Raw genomic sequence first — 20586 nt, 5'->3', positions numbered from 1 at the left:
TCTTTTTTTTTTCTCTCTACTTTTTAGCAACCAAAAGACTGTATGCGATTGGATGACACGATGCTTGTCAAGCAGCTGCTGCCTGAGATCTGCCATTTTATTCATACTCATCGAGAGGGCAACCAGCATGCAGCGGAGCTTCGGATTTCTGCATCAGGAGTCCTGTTTTCTTTAAGCTGCAATAATTTTAATGCGGTTTTTAGTCGTATTTCTACAAGGTGTGAAATTTGATAGAGAAGTATCAAAAAGTTATGTGAATTGTTAGAATGCGTTATTCCCTGTGTTGTGTATCCCAGCTCATGCGTACATATATTTTGGACTCTTTCACTATGGTCAACTATGTTCTATAATCTCCGTGACCAGCAGGCTAGAGCTTGCTCTATTGTGTAGATAGGAGCTCTATCTTCCATGTGGAGGACTCCTTGTGAACCACATGATTCTCCAGGTCGTTTCTCCATCTCTCCTCACATCTCTTGCTTTGTGTGAGGGGAGATGAGGACCAGTGCTTCTGCATATGTCAACCACACAAAAAGCACATTTATTCAATTCTATACTTATTTTTCACTTGGGTTGGCTGACAATACAGGAAGGGAGATAGAATTGTGTTCTGGAGTGGAATTGCGTTCTACCAGTGATGGCAAGGATAGCGGTATGCTTTCTGTAACCACAAACAGCTCAAAAGTGCCACTGCAGGGTCCACAAGTGCAGGACATGTTGCTGAAGTACTGCAAAATATTCTTTGCCACAGAATACAAGCGGCACACTGCCCACTGCTGATGTGATGGTTTGGGGGCCATCACATATGACAGTCGGTCACCCCTAGTAGTGGCATGAGGGACAATGACAGCTCAGCGATATGTTCCTCTCATGGCGGCTTCCAAGAGGCAGCTTCCAGCAAGATAATGCTCGGCCGCTCACACAAGGGTCACAGGAATGTCTCCACTTACATTGTCACACTTCCATTGCTGCCCAGTTGCCAGATTTATAACCAAAAGAACATGTATGATACCACGTGGGACACCAACTTCAACAGCGTACGAATTTGCTAGAGCTAGGGGCTCAGTTACAGCGAATGTGGACAGATATTCCGCAGGATACCATGCAGAACCTGTATGCCTATATGCCTGCCGGTATCATATTTTGCTAGAGGCGGTGCAACAGAGTACTAGACCCCCCCCCCCCCATGGCTGTCTGTATCACAGCTTAGATCCAAGCTAGAGGTGGTACAACTGGGTACTAGAGCCTCCATGCCTGCCCATATCACATCTTGTATCCAAGCTAGAGGTGGTACAACAGGGTACTAGATCCTCCATGCCCACCTGTGTTACGTCTTGTATACAAGCTGGAGGCGGTACAACAGGGTACTAGATCCTCCATGCCCACCTGTGTTACGTCTTGTATACAAGCTGGAGGCGGTACAACAGGGTACTAGATCCTCCATGCCCACCTGTGTTACGTCTTGTATACAAGCTGGAGGCGGTACAACAGGGTACTAGATCCTCCATGCCCACCTGTGTTACGTCTTGTATACAAGCTGGAGGCGGTACAACAGAGTACTAGAGCCTCCATGCCTACCCGTATCACATCTTGTATCCAAGCTAGGGTTGGTACAACAGGGTACTAGAGCCCTCCATGCCTGCCTGTATCACACCTTGAATCCAAGCTAGGTGGCGGTACAACAGGGTACTAGAGCCTTCATACCTGTCCATATCAAATCTTGTATCCAAGCTAGAAGGCGGTACAACAGGGTACTTGAGTCTCCATGACTGAATGTATCACATCTCGTATCCAAGCTAGAGGTGGTGCAACAAGATACTAGAACCTCCGTTCAAGGGATCAGTTTTTCTCAATAAAATATCCTTTTTGCTCTATTTTTGTAATCGCTTATATCAACGTTAATTCACTATAAAGAACCAACGTTACGATTTATTTTTTTACAAGGAGTGTAGTTGTGGGCTTTGCTTTTTTTTTTTATTGGCTCATCCTCAACATAAGGTAATGAAAAGCCTTCATTCTCATCCTATTGGGCAACACGCCACACCTATATATACCTTGCTTTTATGCGTGGAAACAGGTATGAAGTGCTAATGCGCTTCTTTCATTTTAATGACAACTGCCAGGTCCAACCAGTAATGAGCCAGACTGTGACCTCCTATATAAAATAAGGGCCTTGGTAACCATTATAGCCCTGAAAAAAACTATAAGTGGATGAACTACTTATGTATTTTAAGGATAGACTCTCATTCCACAGGGTTATTCCCCAAAGAGAAAAATACAGAGTTAAGATGTGAAAACCTTGAACAGTACAGGGTATACTTCTGCCTACTGAATCTATGAAGGTAGAGACTACAGCCTTGGCCTCTGGGGATGTTCCAGTTACACTGGAGCCACTGACAAATTGGTCTGGGATTTGATGTGGCCTCTATTCAGTAAGGGCTACCAGTTATACTGACTACTATACACTGATATGTGGTTTATATAGGGACTTGTGGAAGAATCTGCAGAAACACAAAGGGGCTTACCACAGGCCCTAGTGCCTGAGAAAGGGAGAATGAAGCTGGTTTGCAGAGGAAACATCCTTGCAATAAAAAAAAAAGGAATGGCCACAAGGATGTGTTCATGTTGACCACTTTCTATACTGCCACAACTATGAGAATGTGCTGCAACTGCTGATAGAGTATATCATGGAGTACAGTAAATTCATGGGGGCCATGGATTTATCAGGTCAGCCCCTACAGCCATACCTGTTGCAAAGTCAATTCTACCACTGGAATATACAAACCTCAATGTCACAAAATGTTTGGATGCCGTGTAAAATGTAAAAGTAAAGAAGAGAAAGATTGCACCGATTTGGAAATCTCATGACCATATTTTATTCACAACAGAACATAGAATACAGAAGTTGGAAAGTGAGACCTTTTTCCACTTCATTTAAAATAATTAACTCAAAAATTCATGGCAGCAACACATCTAAAAAAAAAAGTTGGGCCAGGGCCATGTCTACAATTGTAAGAAGACGGAAGGCTACACAACAGTCTGTAAACATCTGGCAAATGACGAGATCAATTGCTGGTTTTGGGAAGATTAATGTTGTCCAATTCTCGTCTAGGATTCTAGCTGCTCAGCTGTCCCGGGTCGTCTTTGCTAGATCCAGAAATGTGCTCTATTGTGAATAAAATAAGGTTATATGAGATTTGCAAATCATTGCATTCTTTTTTTTTTTCTTAATATTTTATTTACGCACTGTCCCTACGTTTTGGAATATGGGTTGTAAAAGTGATCATCCACATGATACAGATTGCAACACACATCTTTGTGTTGCACAAAAAAATGATCAAATGGGCAAAATTCTATTTTTCAGTTCATTGTTGTAAACCTTTAATTTCAGTCTCCTGACTCCAAATGCAGCTGATGAATTGAAATGAAACTGAATTAAGATGTGAAGCTTTCAGTTTGCTTCAATTCCATTTGATTGCCATTTTTTTTTCAACTGAACAAATAATGCAGTTTGCAGCAGCATTTGTTCAAAAAACAAAAAAAAAACAGAAACCAAATGGAACAGAATCAAACAAAGGTTTCTGTTTATTAAAAATCTATTGAACACAATGGGGGAGGTGGTGGGGTCCACATATAAATTAAATACCCATTATATCCATAGATGAATATTAGCGGAATCTCTCGTATAGCCTCTGCCAATATAACAGAAATGTTCACGTATCAAAAAGATCTACCTATATTTCAGGCAGTGCGTTTCATCCACATAACTTACCAGGGAAAGCCATACTCAAGAGAAGCAGCAGAATGTGAAACTGTGCTGTTTTACTATTGTGTCATGCAACATTTGTGAAGAAATGTAATTTTAGGCAACATTCACATTTATGTCACAGGCTTCTTTCAGAAGCTTTGGCACAAAATCCCAGGCAGTATAACACGGCAAGCTGTGATGATTTGTCTGAGACTATTTTTTGGGCCACCAGAAGCCAGATGTACCCAATTCTAGTCAATGGGGTCTGGTGCTGCATGTGCCAGATCTGACGGTTCAGGTATTTTTGTTCAGCTCTCAAGAGGGAGCAGAAGTCAGTCAGGGTACAGATGTGAAATTGGCCAAAAATAACATGGTGGTTTTAGACACCCATAGAGAAAAGTTTTTGGTATCTGTTCTTTTGTGACATTGTCATATACGGTAAATTGTAAAATGCCCTAAAATAATCCCTGGCATGAAAAGTTTCCAAAAGTCAAACTTAACTCTTCCTGTTTTGGGCCGTTCCTGTTCCATAAGTAGATGATACACACATTAGGTATCGTCGTACACAAGAGAATTAGCAGAATGTGAAGCATTGTCAGTTTTGCTGACGTCATATGGTGCTTCAAATCTTGCTTTTGAAAAGTGACCCATTTGTGGGCTAAAATGCAGTTTTTTTTAAAAGCCTAGTTTGGGTAACTACTATAAAAAATATGGAGGGTTAAAATGCACAGAACCCCTATAAAATGACTGGAGGGGGGTGGGTCAGAGTTCTAGTTATCTGGACAACAAATGTTTTCTTTTTTTGTTAGGATTTCAAAGTTTTCACCCATACATTTATTTTATGCCGTAAAACATAGTAGGCAATTTAAAAAAAAAAAAAAAAAAAAGTGCAGTTGTGTTTTATGCTACATTTCTGGCTTTCAACTTCCAAGAAGTTTATGAATCAAATACCTTATTTTTTATTTTACAACGGTTACACTTTTTATAAATTTTCCAATGTGGATTTCATTTCTTTTTTAATATGTACACTATAAAGAAGACACTCGGGGATATTTATGAAACGATCGTAAAGAAAAACTTTTTGTTCACCTTAGCAATGCAAAGGGCAACAAAGAGACCCTTTAGATAGTTTTCAGAAATCTGCCCGTCTGTCTCCAGAAAATAATGTGAATTTCACAAGGATACAAGAAACAAAAGTTTTATAATGCATTACTTATGTGCATGTCTTTGTCCGGAAGGTTTAAAATATCTGTGGTATTAAAGGGGTTTTCCAGTGAGAATACTATTGATCTGCTGGGGTCTTTCACTCAGGACCTCGACCGATCAGCTGAGCGGGTGCATGCTGACAGCACTGCAAATACACAGAGGTTGGAGCAGAAGTCTCCGTGCCGACCTCTGTGTAGTGGCCGGCGCTTGTAACTGCAGGCACAGCCTTCGTTGATTTCAGTGAGAGCTGATTGGTTGGGGTCCCAAACAACATACCCCATCCGATCAACTATTGATGACCTATTCTGAGGTAGTATTCGCCCTGGAAAACCGCTTTAAGCAGTTAGTAAGTGCAGATCTATAGATGGGAGTTTTTAATGTTTTACAGATTGATGGAAGCTTCCATCGCCAGTGCAAATGACAAAAACAACCCTATATTATTGTTGGTAGTAATTAGTTATGTAAAGAACTTTGACAGTATTTTAAATTTATTGTGGTGTCATGTTGACTGCTACACTGAAATACGTTTGGGGTCATCAATTCAACCCATTCCATTTAGTGGAAGTGCTTTCCGTTTTGTTAGATCTCCTATGGCCCCATAGCCTGGCACTATAAGATATTGCAAACACGTGTCTGGTAATCCTGGGGTAAATGGGCTGTTTGGTTACTCTTTTCTCTCACCGATGTCAAATCCATAATTCAAAATATTTCCTCGGTGGTTCCTACATACAGTTGTATTGGTCTTTTGTAGACCAGAATAGTTTCCAAACATATATAGAATAATGTGGAGTGGTTTAGGTTGTGTTGAGGTGGATATTTTACTACCCTAGAACATTTCTAGAATTTCTGTGGATTGTGTGGCATAGCTAGATTTTGTTTACATCCTCCTTTCTTTTTCTGAAGGCTACAAGAACTGACCGTTTGCTCAGAGGACAATGCTGATGTTCATGATATAGATTTAATACAGTACATCAATGTGGACTGTGCAAAGCTTAAAAAACTTTTACAAGGTTAGTGGGATGGGAGCACAGTATGCATTGGCTGCTGTAAAACAATGCAGATTTCCTTGTTACTATAATAAAGCCTTGACTCATTCCTTTTTAGAAACAGTCTTCAAGTTTAAATCACTGAAAAAGGTGGCCCAGCTGGCGGTGATCAACAGCCTTGAAAAGGTAGATTTCTGTTATTGTGAATAAGTATTAATAAGTGTTATGTATTAAGTGCTTTTTTTTCTTGAAAAACTGTTGTCTTTGCCCAAACAGGGTAACTTGTAGTAAACCTAATGGTGTGACTGTTTAACAGAATAATCATATCAAGTTTGCATTCAATTTGCAGGCATTCTGGAATTGGGTAGAGAATTATCCTGATGAGTTCACCAAATTGTATCAGAGACCTCAGACTGATATGGCAGGTAAGGCTCCTTAGAATAAGGCCATCATCACATGTGGCATTCCGCAGCAAATCCACAGTGGCAGAATTTGCATCTAAGTGGTGCCGATTTGGTCATACTATGATTGCAGATCTGCTGCAGGATATAACTTCTGTATTGCAAGGGTTGAATTCCGCAGCCTGAGTCTGCAGTATAAATAAAGATGCTGGGGATTAAGAATCCACTACATTTTTCAAAAAGGCTTCAGATTCGTTGGAGAAATTTTCTGCACCATGCGAAGGAGATATTTCAAAATCCTCTTCCTTATGACTTGTTTTGTAAATGCTGTGGAATTTCTGCAGTGATTTGGCAAATGGAAATTCTGCAGCGTGTTAAGGCAGTCTAAAGAATTTACACACTGATTGTAGCCCAAAATATCCAAGTCAATTTTTTTTTTCTCGGCCGTGACCAAGCTCACATGGGTATAGAGGCTGTCACCAAGCAGAAAAAGTGGTAGCACTGCCTACCAGCTATACCCCCTCCTGCAACCACCAAGCTGATCCGTTTTAGCTTAGTGTCCATAAGAGGCAGACCTCTCGGTTACCAGTCTTCGGTACTTTTTCTATGACTTCCTTCGAGAATACAAGGGAGGCACTAGATTCTCCCTGTTACCCCACTGAGGAGGGCTAACTGTGTAGAGCCAACGCCCTATTGTAAGTCCGACCTTCAGAAGAAAAGGAGGTACAGTCTAACACCAGTTTGACCATGCCCTGCCAGCCATAGCATGTCCCCTGCGGTGAGCACACTCCCTCTGCAAAGCGTAGTTGAGCTCAGGGAAGCATGTTGCTTGAGTATAGGAGTCTCTTCTATGGTTGTGAGAATATGTTAGGTAAATATTCTCTCCTTCCTCTCACTCCTAATCTCTTACTCTCTTATCCACTGGATGGTAGACTACTCGCCCCCCACAAGCGATGCTCTTCTTGGGTTACATGGTAGACTCCGCGTTCTCCCGTCCCTGGCTGCTGTTTAGGGCCAGACGGAAGCTTTTCTCCCTCTTCGATAAGATTTTTTCAGTAGCACGCTCTTCATCCGATCCTGCTTGCTACATCACAGGAGGCAAGCCGCAACATTAGTCACCCAGTTGATGGCTGCTCTAAAAGGCGTGGGCTCACAGGCTCTGTCCAGCCTATCGTGGTGCCTTTAAATATTTCTATGTTCCATATGCTCTAGAAAAGCTAAATTGTCACTCCTTCACAAATGTAGCTTTCTCATCTAAAGATGTTTTTCTGAATATTATGTATTTTAGCGATTATAACTTTTTCTTTTCTATTTTGACCTCTTCCAGACTGTGCAGAAAAGTTATTTGACCTGGTGGACAGTTTTGCTGAAAGCAACAAACGAAAAGTAGCTGTGTGGCCCTTGCAGATAATTTTGCTAGTTCTGTGTCCTGAAATTATCCAGGACATTTCTAAAGAAGTTGTAGAAGAAAACAAAATGAACAAGGTGAGGGGAGTAAAGCTTTATCCCTGTGGTTTATTGCATTTTCTATACAATTATTAGATTGTGTACCCTTCAATGAAATGTAAAACATACCTAAAATTTGAAAATCTTGAAAAATAAGTAGGTAGATGTGATACTTTGTATTAATTCCCTGACATATGAGCTAAGTGTTAATTAAAGTGGTATAGTATCCTCAGACAACTGTGATACAAGTCACCTCTAATCTCTTTACCACTTATGCCTAATATGCACTACAAAGCTGGGTTACTGTAGAACTCATTTCTATACATGCATGCAGTCCATCATGCTCACAAGCTATAAGCTATATTGGCTTTTCATAATTGAAAACCCTATATTTGCAGAAACTGTTTCTTGAAAACCTCAGGAAAGCTTTAACTGGGCATGGAGTAGGAAAACCACTGACTGAAAGTGCTGCAATTGCTTGTGTCAAGTTGTGCAAGGCTTCCACATATGTCAATTGGGAGGATAATTCAGTCATATTTCATCTTGTCCAATCTTTAGTCATTGACTTGAAGGTAAGTGTGACTGTACTACACTTTTGACCTATTCACAACTATTTCATAGCCTCCTTTCATGTTATCTTAGAAATGTATTGTCTGTGCACAATGAACTCAAGCTGTACTGATTTTCATGCACAGGGAATGTACACTTGAACTTTAAAGCTCCAAAAAGGATATGAAAGGCTCACAGTCATCCTGGGCTTTAGGAAACCACTGCTCCTTGGGATCTCTGTGTGGAGTCTTGGCCAGCAACAAACAATAAATCCAATGCATAAAAAAGTTGCCAGCTGCTACACGAGATTTCTCCTTTGATTCTTTATTTCAAATAGTCAACATCAGACACATGTTAAAAGACGCATGCTGGTCAGCTGCGTGCTAGCAAAGGCACACGTCTTTTAATGTGCCTGATGGTGAAGGAGAAATCTTGTGTAGAAGCCGGCAACTAATTTATTATGACACTGTACATTCCCCATGTATAAAGAGTTCTTTGTATATAATACTTTAAACTGTTATATCTATCTATCTCCTATCTATCTATCTATCTATCTATCTATCTATCTATCTATCTATCTATCTATCTATCTATCTATCTATCTTTATATCTATCTATCTATCTATGAATGAACAATGTTTCCTAGTTATTTTATTTTTGTTTCTCAATACAACTGTTGCATTTTTTTCAGATTTCTTTTAAATTTCTCTGGTAATTTCTATTTATTTACTGCTGATTGTCTTAAAAATGATTAACATGCACTTTTTGTTGTCTTAGAATTTGCTGTTCAATCCCAGCAAACCTTTCTCTAGAGGTGCAGGAAACCAGAATGCAGATGTGGATCTTATGATTGACTGCCTTGTCTCTTGCTTTAGGATCAACCCTCACAACAACCAGCATTTCAAAGTATGTTTTCTGTGATGTTTATTCAATTTGCATTTATAACAGACGTTCATTTTTTTAAATTTTTTTTTAATCATTAAGCTGATATGAAGTGAATGTTTCACCCCTCCCTTGTAGCTGCGGTCTTAAAGATCAGGATTTTGTTAATATTGTAATATCTGATTTTTAAAAAAATAATTCTATGTAATTTCTTAAAGGGGTTGTCCCGCGCCGAAACAGGTTTTTATTTTTTTCAACCCCCCCCCCCTCCCCGTTCGGCGCGAGACAACCCCGATGCAGGGGTTAAAAAAGAACACCGGACAGCGCTTACCTGAATCCCCGCGCTCCGGTGACTTCTTACTTACCGGTTGAAGATGGCCGCCCGGGATCTTCTTCCTCGGTGGACCGCAGGGCTTCTGTGCGGTCCATTGCCGATTCCAGCCTCCTGATTGGCTGGAATCGGCACGTGACGGGGCGGAGCTACACGGAGCCCCATTGAGAAAAGAAGAAGACCCGGACTGCGCAAGCGCGTCTAATTTGGCCATTAGACGCCGAAAATTAGACGGCCTCCATGGAAACGAGGACGCTAGCAACGGAGCAGGTAAGTGAATAACTTCTTATAACTTCTGTATGGCTCATAATTAATGCACAATGTACATTACAAAGTGCATTAATATGGCCATACAGAAGTGTATAGACCCACTTGCTGCCGCGGGACAACCCCTTTAAGTATTTGAAGGCTATGGACGTCTTTTGGGGACATTTTTTCAGATACTGTATGATGTCATTCAATGCCTGCGATTGGTTAATCCAGCGCTTGCTCTCATTGGCTGATTCGGCACGGGATTAACCAATCCTTCCAGGAAGAACTGCTGCAGCAGCGACGGAGACCAGTGTGAGTGACCTGACCGCCAGCTGTTGGGTAAGTAGTATTAGACACCCGAGAGAAACCTCCTGCTAAACCCAGCCCCCTTGTGTAGAAGATGCAGTTAGATTTTTAACCCGGAAAAACGTCAAAAAAACACGTCTTATACACGGAAAAATACAGTAAACGCATGTTTTTTGGGCTGACAAGCATTTTTGCAATAGGATTTGATTAAACATTTTGCTCTATTGGTTTTCTGCAGCTTTTACATATCACATTTTGTAGACACTTCAGACTGAGGGTCAATAGGAGATCCTGATTGTTTAAGGCGTCGATGCATATTAGACTAAATTTGATGAAGATGTCTGATTTAAACCAAAACGTTTATTAGTCAGGTAAAAGTTAACAATAAAAGATCATTTTAGTCAACCCATGAATCTGTCATCTGGAATAAAGTCTGCCGTGTCTGAATTTTTATTTCTGATAATTGGACAACCAATCTTTAATCCACGAACAATGATTGATTGAAGGAATGTTCCCACAGAGATTTTGTCTATTGCCTGGAGACACTCCATGTATGGATAGGCTGAACATCTGTTATGGCCAATCTTGACTAAAATGTCTGTCTGCATTCACAAAATGATTGTTTGCCATGCGATTTGTTCATTTAACCAATCATCTACCTCTATCTATGATCACCTGAATGCTACATGTTAGACAGAATTATTTCCGTACAAAAAAAAACAAAACATTCAAACGAGCGAAAGTGAACTATAATTGTTCGCTTTAAATTTGAGCCAGCGACTGAACGATTTTTTTCGTTTTTTTCGTCATTCAGTTTCAGCCAGCATAAGTGTCATCTTTGGCTCGTTCACTTATTCCTTTCCATCCCCGGGTACTATCTGGATCACTGAAAACTGTGTCCAGATGAACCCTAGACAGAACTGTAGTCTTTCACTACTAAAATGGAGACCAAAGCTGCAAACATTCCCCCAAATCTCTACTCAAGAACTGAATTTCATCATTCGTCCTTATAACAAATTTCGCAATGACTTTTAATGTAGTCAAAGTGCGCGGTGTAACCTCACGGCCCCCTTAAAGGGGTTGTGTGGTTTTACTATAAACATATTTAAGGGCTGGGCATGAGCTAAAATAAAAAAAGAGGTGCATACTCGCCTGGAAGTCCTGTAGACTTGTATTGGGGGAGCATGCCCACAGGACTCTGAAAGTCAGATTTTCCTGTGCCACGCGATCTTCACCAGGTGAGCTCACTGGATCGCGCAAGTGAGTAAACAAATAAATACATCACCCAACTCTCTCTCACCCCCTAACAGCACTGTAACTTAGAAACAAAGACAACTGACAGTCGTTAAAGACAACATGGTCCATCTAGCCGGCCCTTATATTATTTCTCTCGAAGGATAGATCTACTCTTATCCCTGGCCGCTCACATTCATTTATTGCTGATTTTCCTGCTGGAAGTTTGTTCCAAGCATCTACTACACTATCACTAAGCTAATATTTGCTGAGCTTCCTGATATTTTCCCCAGCTAATCTCAGATTGTGCCCCCTTATCTTCTGGTGCTGTAGGGATGTGACAGGTTCCCTTTAACACAGATAGGCCCCCTGCACACGGGCGGTAATTCCACGGTGGGATTTCCCGCAGAATTTCCGCCCGTGCCCGCCTGCATACGATTGCATTACAACACGCAATCCTATGTAGATGGCCGCAATTTGTTCGTGTGAAAATACGTGGAAAACAAATCGCGGCATGTTCTATTTCTGTGCAGGTCTCGCAGAGGCCCGCACAGAAATGTTAGTAAGGACGGGCCGGCTCCTCTCTGCGCATGCGCCGGCTGGGTGGCAGCCGACACATCACAGCGCCGGAGCTGCGGGAGAAGGTAAGAGCCGCACTGGTCTCTGCAGGGGCGCGGGTCGGGTCCCGCTGCGAGAATTCTCGCAGGGGATCTGACCTGGCCGTCTGCAGACGGCCTTAGTTAGGGGCAATGGTGCTTCGGTGACTGGGTAACCTCTTAAGTCTTTCTGGGGAGAAATGGAAAATTAACAATTCCACCATTGTTTTTTTTTTTCCGTTTTAACTTTTGCAAGAGATGCTGCGGTTTTCATTGGTACCATTTTAGAGTGCTTGCAACTCTTTGATCACTTTGTACTCGGTCTTGTTTTTCTTGCTTTTTTTTTTTTGAAGCAGAGTAGTAAAAGAAAAACGAAATGTCGAAATTCTTAGGTTTTTTTCTTCTTCTACAATAATAGAGTACATTGTGGTACTGATTTGTGTATAACCCAAATAACAAAGCAAGGTGTACATAGGCCATGAGTATAAAAAAAAAAGTAGAAATAAAATAAATCGCCCGAAAAAAATATCTAAAACTAAAAAAAAAACAAAAACAATTGTAACAATTTTTAAAATTTCGTTTTATATATTTTTTTTGGGTGGTTTATTTAATTACTACTTTTTATACTTGGAGGCTATGTACGCCTTCACACTTTTTTTTATTTATTTATTTTTAAATGGAAAGGACGTTTTGTAATTCGGTTTCATAAAATATCTCTGATTTCTTCTATGCTTGCTTTGTTTTCCAAGGCATTACAGATTAGAAGATTGACAGATTAGCAAAATCCGTCAGTATGGCCGATCTCGCACAGGATACATTTTACCATGATTAACTGCGATACAACGCCGGTATTTCATTTCAGTGGGGCCCCTCAGACCGGTGCTCGATTTCCAAGATTTGTCTGCTCTATTTTTGAGCGTTTTACCGGTTTTTAACACACCTCATCACCCTTGACAGTGATGGGCTGCGTTAAAAAAAATGCTGTCAAAAGCTGTAACATGCACTTAAAAACGCAGCACAAATTGCGGTAAAATTTTGCGGTTTGTGGAAATGCTGACCATCAAACCCGTTTTCATGGCCTAGGATCTGGCACCTTGTAGTACTATTTTGTCATGCTGCGCTCTCCATTGACATCAGTTTTCCCCCACCCACCTACCCATAGTACAATTAGGCATCTAGCCCAGCTCATCTCCCAGCAGCTTGTCAGTTGATGTAGAGGTAGCGCTGTGTTGTAATCCACTACACTGCGCTTATCTGTTCCACCACTCGGTTGTGTGAAGCACAGGAGCGATAGTCCTGGTAGTCCGTGGGATGGCTGTCTGGTGCTCTCGTGCCCGACAGTCGTCCTGTGTAAAGGTACCTTTCAGGCTTCCTTCGGATCGGCACGTTCTCAATCTTTATTTTGAAGAACATAACACGGCAGTAATGTAAATCTGTATCTGTTCATATGGCCTTATTTTTCACAATCTTGTTTTAAAAAGGTAGTATGTGATACATTTTTTCCACTATGTTTGCATTCATTGGTATTATTTTCAATTGAGCAAATACAGATTAGTATTTGCCTGTAGAAAATAAACCATTGACAGCAAACATGGAGGCAAATGCACATGAAACAATGATGGATTACTGATGAGATGGTTGTAATGCCATCTGTAGCATGTCCCATCCCCGTTACGTGTTACAGTATGCTCGTATGAAACAGCTCTTTCTAAGTACACGCAGACTTGACTCCCTTATTGACGGAAGCTACACCTGTTTGACAATGGGACTACCCTTTAAAATCATTCAAGTATTATAACCTCATAGAATTTTTTTCTAAATTTTAATGTTTTTGTATTGCCTCTCTAATTACATTGGAATATTTTTGTTTCTTTACAGATCTGCTTGGCACAGTCTTCGCCTTCAACATTTCATTTTGTGCTGGTTAATTCTTTGCATAGAATTATCACAAACGTAAGTATTTACTTTTTGATAAGGTTATACAATTTTTTTTTTTCTTCAACTACTTAAAAAAAAAAAAAAAAATTAAAGTAATGGTTACAAGGAGGCCATGAGTAAGGGTGAATGCAAATGGGCGGATTTGAATTGCGGGCGATCGCCTCCAGATTCCACAGTAAATGCCATCCATAGAATGCAATGCAAAAGTGATTCTTCATGCAGATGAGCGGAAGCCAATTACAGCTTCCGCTCGGGGATGAAAAATCGCAGCATGCTCCATTTTCCTGCAAATTCCGCAGGAAACATTGCAGATGGGCCGTGGATTCCACCGAAAAAGCAGGAGTTTAGGAAAAAATCTGTACTGCACATGTGCGACAGTGAGCAGTGCGGACCATCCGCAGTACAGAAAGAAGAAAAAGCAGGTACGCGTGGACACCGCTGCTGCCTGAGCCGAATTCTGCATTCGCAGAATCCGACTCGCCCATGTGCATGCGGCCTATAACAGTAATATCTTTGAGAAAGTATATCGACTTCTCAGGAAAATGATACAAAGTAAATATACAAGGTCGAGAGAAGGGGTCCCTGTGCTGATCTGTAGAAAGATAAATAGTTAGTGATATTACAATCCTAGTTTATAATCTAACAGTTATGGAATGAAACCCTCTTGAATGAGACCCTCAGAGATGAGGAGGTTCTGATTGGCTGGATTGTTGTCAGTACATCATAGGGAACGTCTGTGAATCCTAGGGAACAGCAGCAGAAGTGGCATAGCTGGCTTGACTACCATTGAAGTCAATGGGATATGTAGTGGTTATTACACTTCCGTGCCCAACCCTGGTATCGAAGGCGGAAGTGCAACAGCCGGCTTAAGCTCCCATTGACTTTAATGGGAAAGAAGCCGGAAATGCCACTTTACCACTGCTGTCCCTTATGACACTGTTCTGCCCCGCAGCACAGAAAGTGGGCTGCGGATCCCAAGCATTGGGACCCTGGCGATTCACTATTAATGGCCTATCCTGACGATAGGTCATCAATAGTTTTTGCCTGGAAAACCCCTTTCATATGGGTACAGTAGTCCAATAGAGAAGGTGGTGCAGAGCGTTTCCAGAAAAACGCAGTAAAAAATTTGGCTGCCATAAGAATATGGAAGAGCAGCCTTGTCATTAATTTTGAAGAGCGTTCTCGGGGGAACATTTAATATGTAGGTTAGTGGATCCATAGGGATATCGTTGGAGAAAACAATCTGAAGTAGTAAGTTCACCTCTAGCCAGATAGATAATAGAAGGATGAAGGGCACCACAATTGGCCAATAAATACAAACTTTGCCTCAACCAGAAAAACTTGAGCCCAATAAATACTCCCCTATCCAACGTAAAACTATAATACTAAGAACTTTGTTAAGACATTTTAGGGACACTTTACAATTCCAGAGTCATTCCCGAAATGAAATGTGTAATCGGCACCCAATTAGGGGTGTGCATGAAACCTAAAATGATGCACAGTGTCAATATTTAAATCTCTATTCTCATATGAATCTGCATATCTATATATTGATGTGACCCTAGGCTGCAGTCATAGGGAATCACCACTAGTGCAGTCCACCAGAAATGTTTCACCACACAGATGATGTCTTTAGGGGTACCAGGGCTATGCATAAGTTTCGTACACCCCCCTTAATGAGTGTGGAGTACATATTTTGCCTGTGGAGTGACCCTAGAGATTTAAAGTTGCCACGCAGTATGTTAATAATCTGATAAAATATTAGTTTTGTCTTGGATAGGGGTGTACATGTGGGGCATATGTTTTGCTGATTGCGTGAATTTTTTTCCTGCTGATAGCCAGAAGGATAGGAGGAGGTAACTGTCCCAGAAGAGGTGATTGAGAGATGGGCTTCTCCAGGATAAATCTGGAAAGCTAGGGTTAAATTTATGGCAAAGAGCGGGCATGTGGTATCAGGCAATTTAGATTTTGTATTGGTTTTCTTAGTAAAGGGTGTATAAGGACCAAATCCTGTTGCATGGTTTGTAAGGGAAAATTCTTACCTAGCCATCTTCCCATTTGTGCATAGAAGAATGTTTGTACAGGGGAGCAGTGCATGTAGTGTTAAGGATGCTGCTACACAGAGTGGAAATACGGAATACGCTGTACCAATCTCCCATAGGCAGCCACGTTGCCGCTCACACAAATATGTGCGCAAGAAAAATTGCAGCAAATAGTATTTTGGTGCATATTATGTGCACATACATGCCAAGATAGTACTTGGCGATTGGTGGCACATGGTAAGTACGCAATGTCATTGCGTACTTTATGCCACACGTATATCTTGCAGGCAGCACGCCATGAAGTACGCTTGTGTTAGCCCTGCCTTACTCGTAGCAAACTAAACTCTTTAAAATAATGAGGAATTGAAACAAAGGATGTTAGAAAGTTGCATTATACAATGATTAGGATTTATTAACATAAAACCAGGAAACCTCTGGGATTGTCCCACAAATAATTATTATTTTATTATGTTACATCACACAAAAATAAGTTTTCAATTACAATCACTTTTAGAAAATGCTCCTGTGGGTAGATCTTGCCATTACATACTTGTTATGCGGCCCCTGGTGCTCTCTTTATTCCCGCTCAGGACTACAAAGTCATGTGTCCTGGGTGGTGGTCACACATGCTTAGTCAGGCAACCTGGGCTCTCTCGTGAAAAATTCCTGCAGTTGTAGAGACCAGCAAATAGGAATTGGTGTCCTAGAAGTACGTTTTCACACTTGCACAGGGTACATTGGATGAGCGTTCTGAGAGGGAAACAAAAGAAACCTAGGAGTGCAACATCCGCCCACAGCTTTTTCTGAAATGACTAGTACTTATTGGAAATTATAGCACTAGTGTTATTGGTGGCACAATGCACCACCCAGCTCTGCCACATGCATGTCACACACACAGCTCTGCTACATGCATGTCACGCACACCACACACAGCTCCGCTACATTACATGCGCGTCACACTCACCATTGTGAAACAACCCCAGGTGAGCTATCGTCTAATTTTTCTTTTTTTTTCTTCTTTTCCTTGCAGCACAATTATTTTTTTTTTTTTGCTTGATTTGTCTTCTATTACATATCTTTTTTTTTTTTTTTTTTTTTTTAAAGAATTTTTTTTACTAATAGCTGAATTAGCTTTTCATATAAAACTGAATGCTAAAAGGTGGTTTCCCACTATGAGATGGGGTTGTCTAGAGAGTGAAGGGGGCGCCGTATTAATCTTGCTGCTGTTTCCCAGGTTCTACCTACACAACTCCCCAAGTGTCACTGTGCAGGAAAAGACTGTGAAGGGGCTGTAGCATTAAACTAGCTCTGCAGCCCCTTCACTTAGCATTGGCCGGGGTCCCAGAGTTGGGTCCTTCACTGGACAGAACGTTATTGGATATACTAGCAATCTGCAATAACTGTTATGGCAACACCCTTTTAATTATTCTTTTTTAGAAATATGGTTTTGTATTTCCTTTTTATCCTGTGGAACTTAAATTGCTTGGTAAAGTGACTTTTATGTTAACACATATATTTATGGAAGTAATATGTAAGGTCTGGTCGGCAGGCTAATCCTTACATGGTTTGAAGACAGACTAGTGTATGCTGGGCAGTACAGTTGCTCAGGTAACCATGCAACCACCCAAGGTGTCGCTTATGACAGCCGGTCGCCACTAGTAGTGGTATGAGGGACAATGGCAGCTCAGCGATATGTTTAGGACATCCTGCAGCCACATGTGTTCCTCTCATGGCGGCTTCCAGGAGGCATTGTCCAGCAGGATTATGGTCGGCCGCTCACACAAGGGTCACAGGAATGTCTCCACAACATTGTCACACTTCCGTGGCAGCAAATGCGGACCGATGTGCTGCAGGATACCTTATGGAACCTGTATGCCTCCATGCCCGGCTGTATCACATCTTGTATCCAAGCTAGAAGCAGTACAACAGGGTACTAGAGCCTCCATTCCCGCCCGTATCACATCTTGTATCCAAGCTAGAGGCGGTACAGCAGGGTACTAGAGTCTCCATCCCTGCCCGTATCACACCTTGTATCCAAACTAGAGGCGGCCCAACAGGCTACTTGAGCCTCCATGCCCATCCGTATCACATCTTGTATCCAAGCTAGAGGCAGTACAGCAGGGTACTAGAACCTCCATGCCTGCCCGTATCACATCTTACATCCAAGCTAGAGGCGGTACAACAGGGTACTAGAGCCTCCATGCCCGGCCGTATCACATCTTGTATACAAGCTAGAGGCGATACAACAGGGTACTGGAGCCTGCATGCCTGCCCGTATCACATCTTGTATACAAGCTAGAGGCGATACAACAGGGTACTGGAGCCTCCTTTCAAGGAAGTGTTTCCCAACTCCGGTCCTCATGGACCCCAACAGGTCATGTTTTCCGGATATCCTATAGCAAGAACACCTGTGGTAATTAGTCTGAGGCACCAACAATAATTACATCACCTGTGCAACACTGAGGAAATCCTGAAAACATGACCTGTTGGGGTGCATAGAGGACTGGAGCTGGGAAACACGGCTTCAAGGGGTTGGTTTTCCACAATAAATTATCCTCTTGCTCTGATATTGTCATCACTTATATTAACGTTACAATCAAATATAAAGTTTCATTTGATTCCGACAACTACTTCTAGGTGCTTGATTTTTTTTTGTTTTGTCTTTGACAATGAGTGAATATGTATATGTGTATATATAATATAATTTCATAGTCTATTGCTATGATTGCCTGCATATACTGTAACTGGGGATCTGCAGTGCTAGTATGAGTATCAGAATTCAGTCTCCTGCAGTTTCCATAGCTTCATTAATGATCTCACTGTAAGGAAGCTTTTAGAGTAATAGGACCCGACAGGAAGTAATCTTACCAGCTGCACAGAAGGGCTTGCCAGCAGAATGCCCACATCATTGTATCCGATACCACTGACTCATCAGCCTGTTAACTGTCATCAGTGACACAAATTATCTGGTGCCTAAAGGCTGATACCGTACTCTGCACAGACACATGAGAACCCTGGAATAAATCCCAATTCTAGTAAATTCTGAATACGAGCAAATGGTCAAATAGACCTGGTTGTATCGTATTATTTTGTAACAAAAGACAGAATAAAGGCTGCAGTTTTTAGTGGGATTGGAAATTGGAATTACAAAGTACTACTCTCACTTGTGGAAGTTTTTTGGCAGTATGGAATGGCCATGAATTGAACTTCTGGAGCACTTTTAGGGTGTGCTCAAACGTTACAGATTTCACCCTTTCAGCGAAATTCAATTTGAAGGCGTGAAATCTACTGCAGATCCGCAATAAAATCTGCAGCAAATCAGCTACGCATGAATGCCTCCGTAGGCCGGCTGCATATGAGTGGGTCACATTCCGCATGCGGGAGCCGCAGCGGAATCCCCTCTGACTGCGGACGGCAACCCTGCGTACCTGCTTTCTGCTGTATTGCGGATGACCATGGCGGCTCACGATCGGTAATGCGCAGAAGAGTGTTTTGTTTTTTTCTTAAATCTTTGTGTTTCCCGCACTGTCGCTAGGCAATGACGCAGGTACCCGCGGCCTAGCGCAATGTTAATTGTGGATCGGCCACAGGTCGGGCGGCTTCCATTGACTTAAATGGAAGCTGTCCATGCAAATACAGCGAAAAATAGAACATGCTGCGATTTTAAATTCGCTTGCAGAAATTGCAATAGCTGTCCGATCATGTGAGACGATATGTGAATGTTCTATTCGTTCAATGTGCGCATAATCGGATCATGTGTGCAGATGACAATCGCAAATTCCGCAATTCAAATCCACCCATGTACAACCGGCCTTAGGGTGACGTCACAGCATGGTTTGGGAAGAAAGGCACCGCAGTTTTTTAAAACCACAGGCAGAAGTGGATCCAGCAGGAAGGAGAAATATACAAGCCCTTCATTTATGTCTCCTATTTCTTTTGAATCCAATTCCGGTTTTGGCTCAAAAAACTGCCAGAAAAAAATGCTGTTTTTTTTTTGTTTTTTTTTTAAGATAAAAAAAAAACACTGTGTGAAACCACTGTAAAAGATAATGAGTGGGTTTAGCAATGAATCTCTGTGCTGAGGAAGGTGCTATTCTTTTATTAGGTTTTTATCTACTTATTAGATTTTTCTTTTCCTCGAAGAATGTAACCCTGCCTTTTATCTCTCCTGTTTCATCCCTGAAGTCTGCACTGGACTGGTGGCCCAAGATCGATGCTGTATATTGCTACTCAGGAGAACTCCGCAGCATGTTTGCTGAAACGCTAAAAATTGTCATGCAGTTACATACAGCAATCCGTCTGACGCCGGTAACTTATGTCCTTTAAGTGTGTGGGTTTAGTTTTGTGTTCGGAGCCTTCATTACATATTCTTCGTGGCCATATCATTTCTCCTTAGCTCATATCTTCTCACTAAAGACAAATGCATTCTTTATTTGGTTCATGCTTTTAAGGTTTTCATTGTTTTTTTTTCCTTTTTAATGCTGTAGGCTTGTAAAATGTTGGTTTTATGTGATATTTGTCCCAGTTCATACATTTTTGTTCACGTTTTTGGAGCATGTGTTCGAAATTAATAGTGATCCAGAGCCGTTTTATTACTACTCTCTGAGATGCTACTGGATTCTACAGATATTTAATTTTCCGTTTGCAATTTATTCCAATCATATGATATAGAT

General features: G+C 41.4%; 1 protein-coding gene across 3 annotated transcripts in view; it reads left to right on the top strand.

The window, feature by feature from the left end:
- Nucleotides 1-20586, top strand: part of NF1 (neurofibromin 1) — a 206496-nt gene that overhangs the window by 27934 nt on the left and 157976 nt on the right. For all 3 annotated transcript variants that reach the window (XM_066578842.1, XM_066578839.1, XM_066578844.1), the window contains exons 4-12: nucleotides 28-218; nucleotides 5855-5961; nucleotides 6056-6123; nucleotides 6287-6362; nucleotides 7666-7823; nucleotides 8183-8356; nucleotides 9111-9239; nucleotides 13812-13886; nucleotides 20099-20221. In XM_066578842.1, the coding sequence (XP_066434939.1) occupies nucleotides 28-218; nucleotides 5855-5961; nucleotides 6056-6123; nucleotides 6287-6362; nucleotides 7666-7823; nucleotides 8183-8356; nucleotides 9111-9239; nucleotides 13812-13886; nucleotides 20099-20221 (1101 nt within the window). The remainder of the gene's footprint in view (nucleotides 1-27; nucleotides 219-5854; nucleotides 5962-6055; nucleotides 6124-6286; nucleotides 6363-7665; nucleotides 7824-8182; nucleotides 8357-9110; nucleotides 9240-13811; nucleotides 13887-20098; nucleotides 20222-20586) is intronic.

The sequence above is a fragment of the Eleutherodactylus coqui genome, chromosome 1 (assembly GCF_035609145.1).
Source record: "Eleutherodactylus coqui strain aEleCoq1 chromosome 1, aEleCoq1.hap1, whole genome shotgun sequence".
In the NCBI taxonomy this organism is placed as follows: domain Eukaryota; kingdom Metazoa; phylum Chordata; class Amphibia; order Anura; family Eleutherodactylidae; genus Eleutherodactylus; species Eleutherodactylus coqui.
This window is presented reverse-complemented; position numbering and strand designations above follow the sequence as displayed.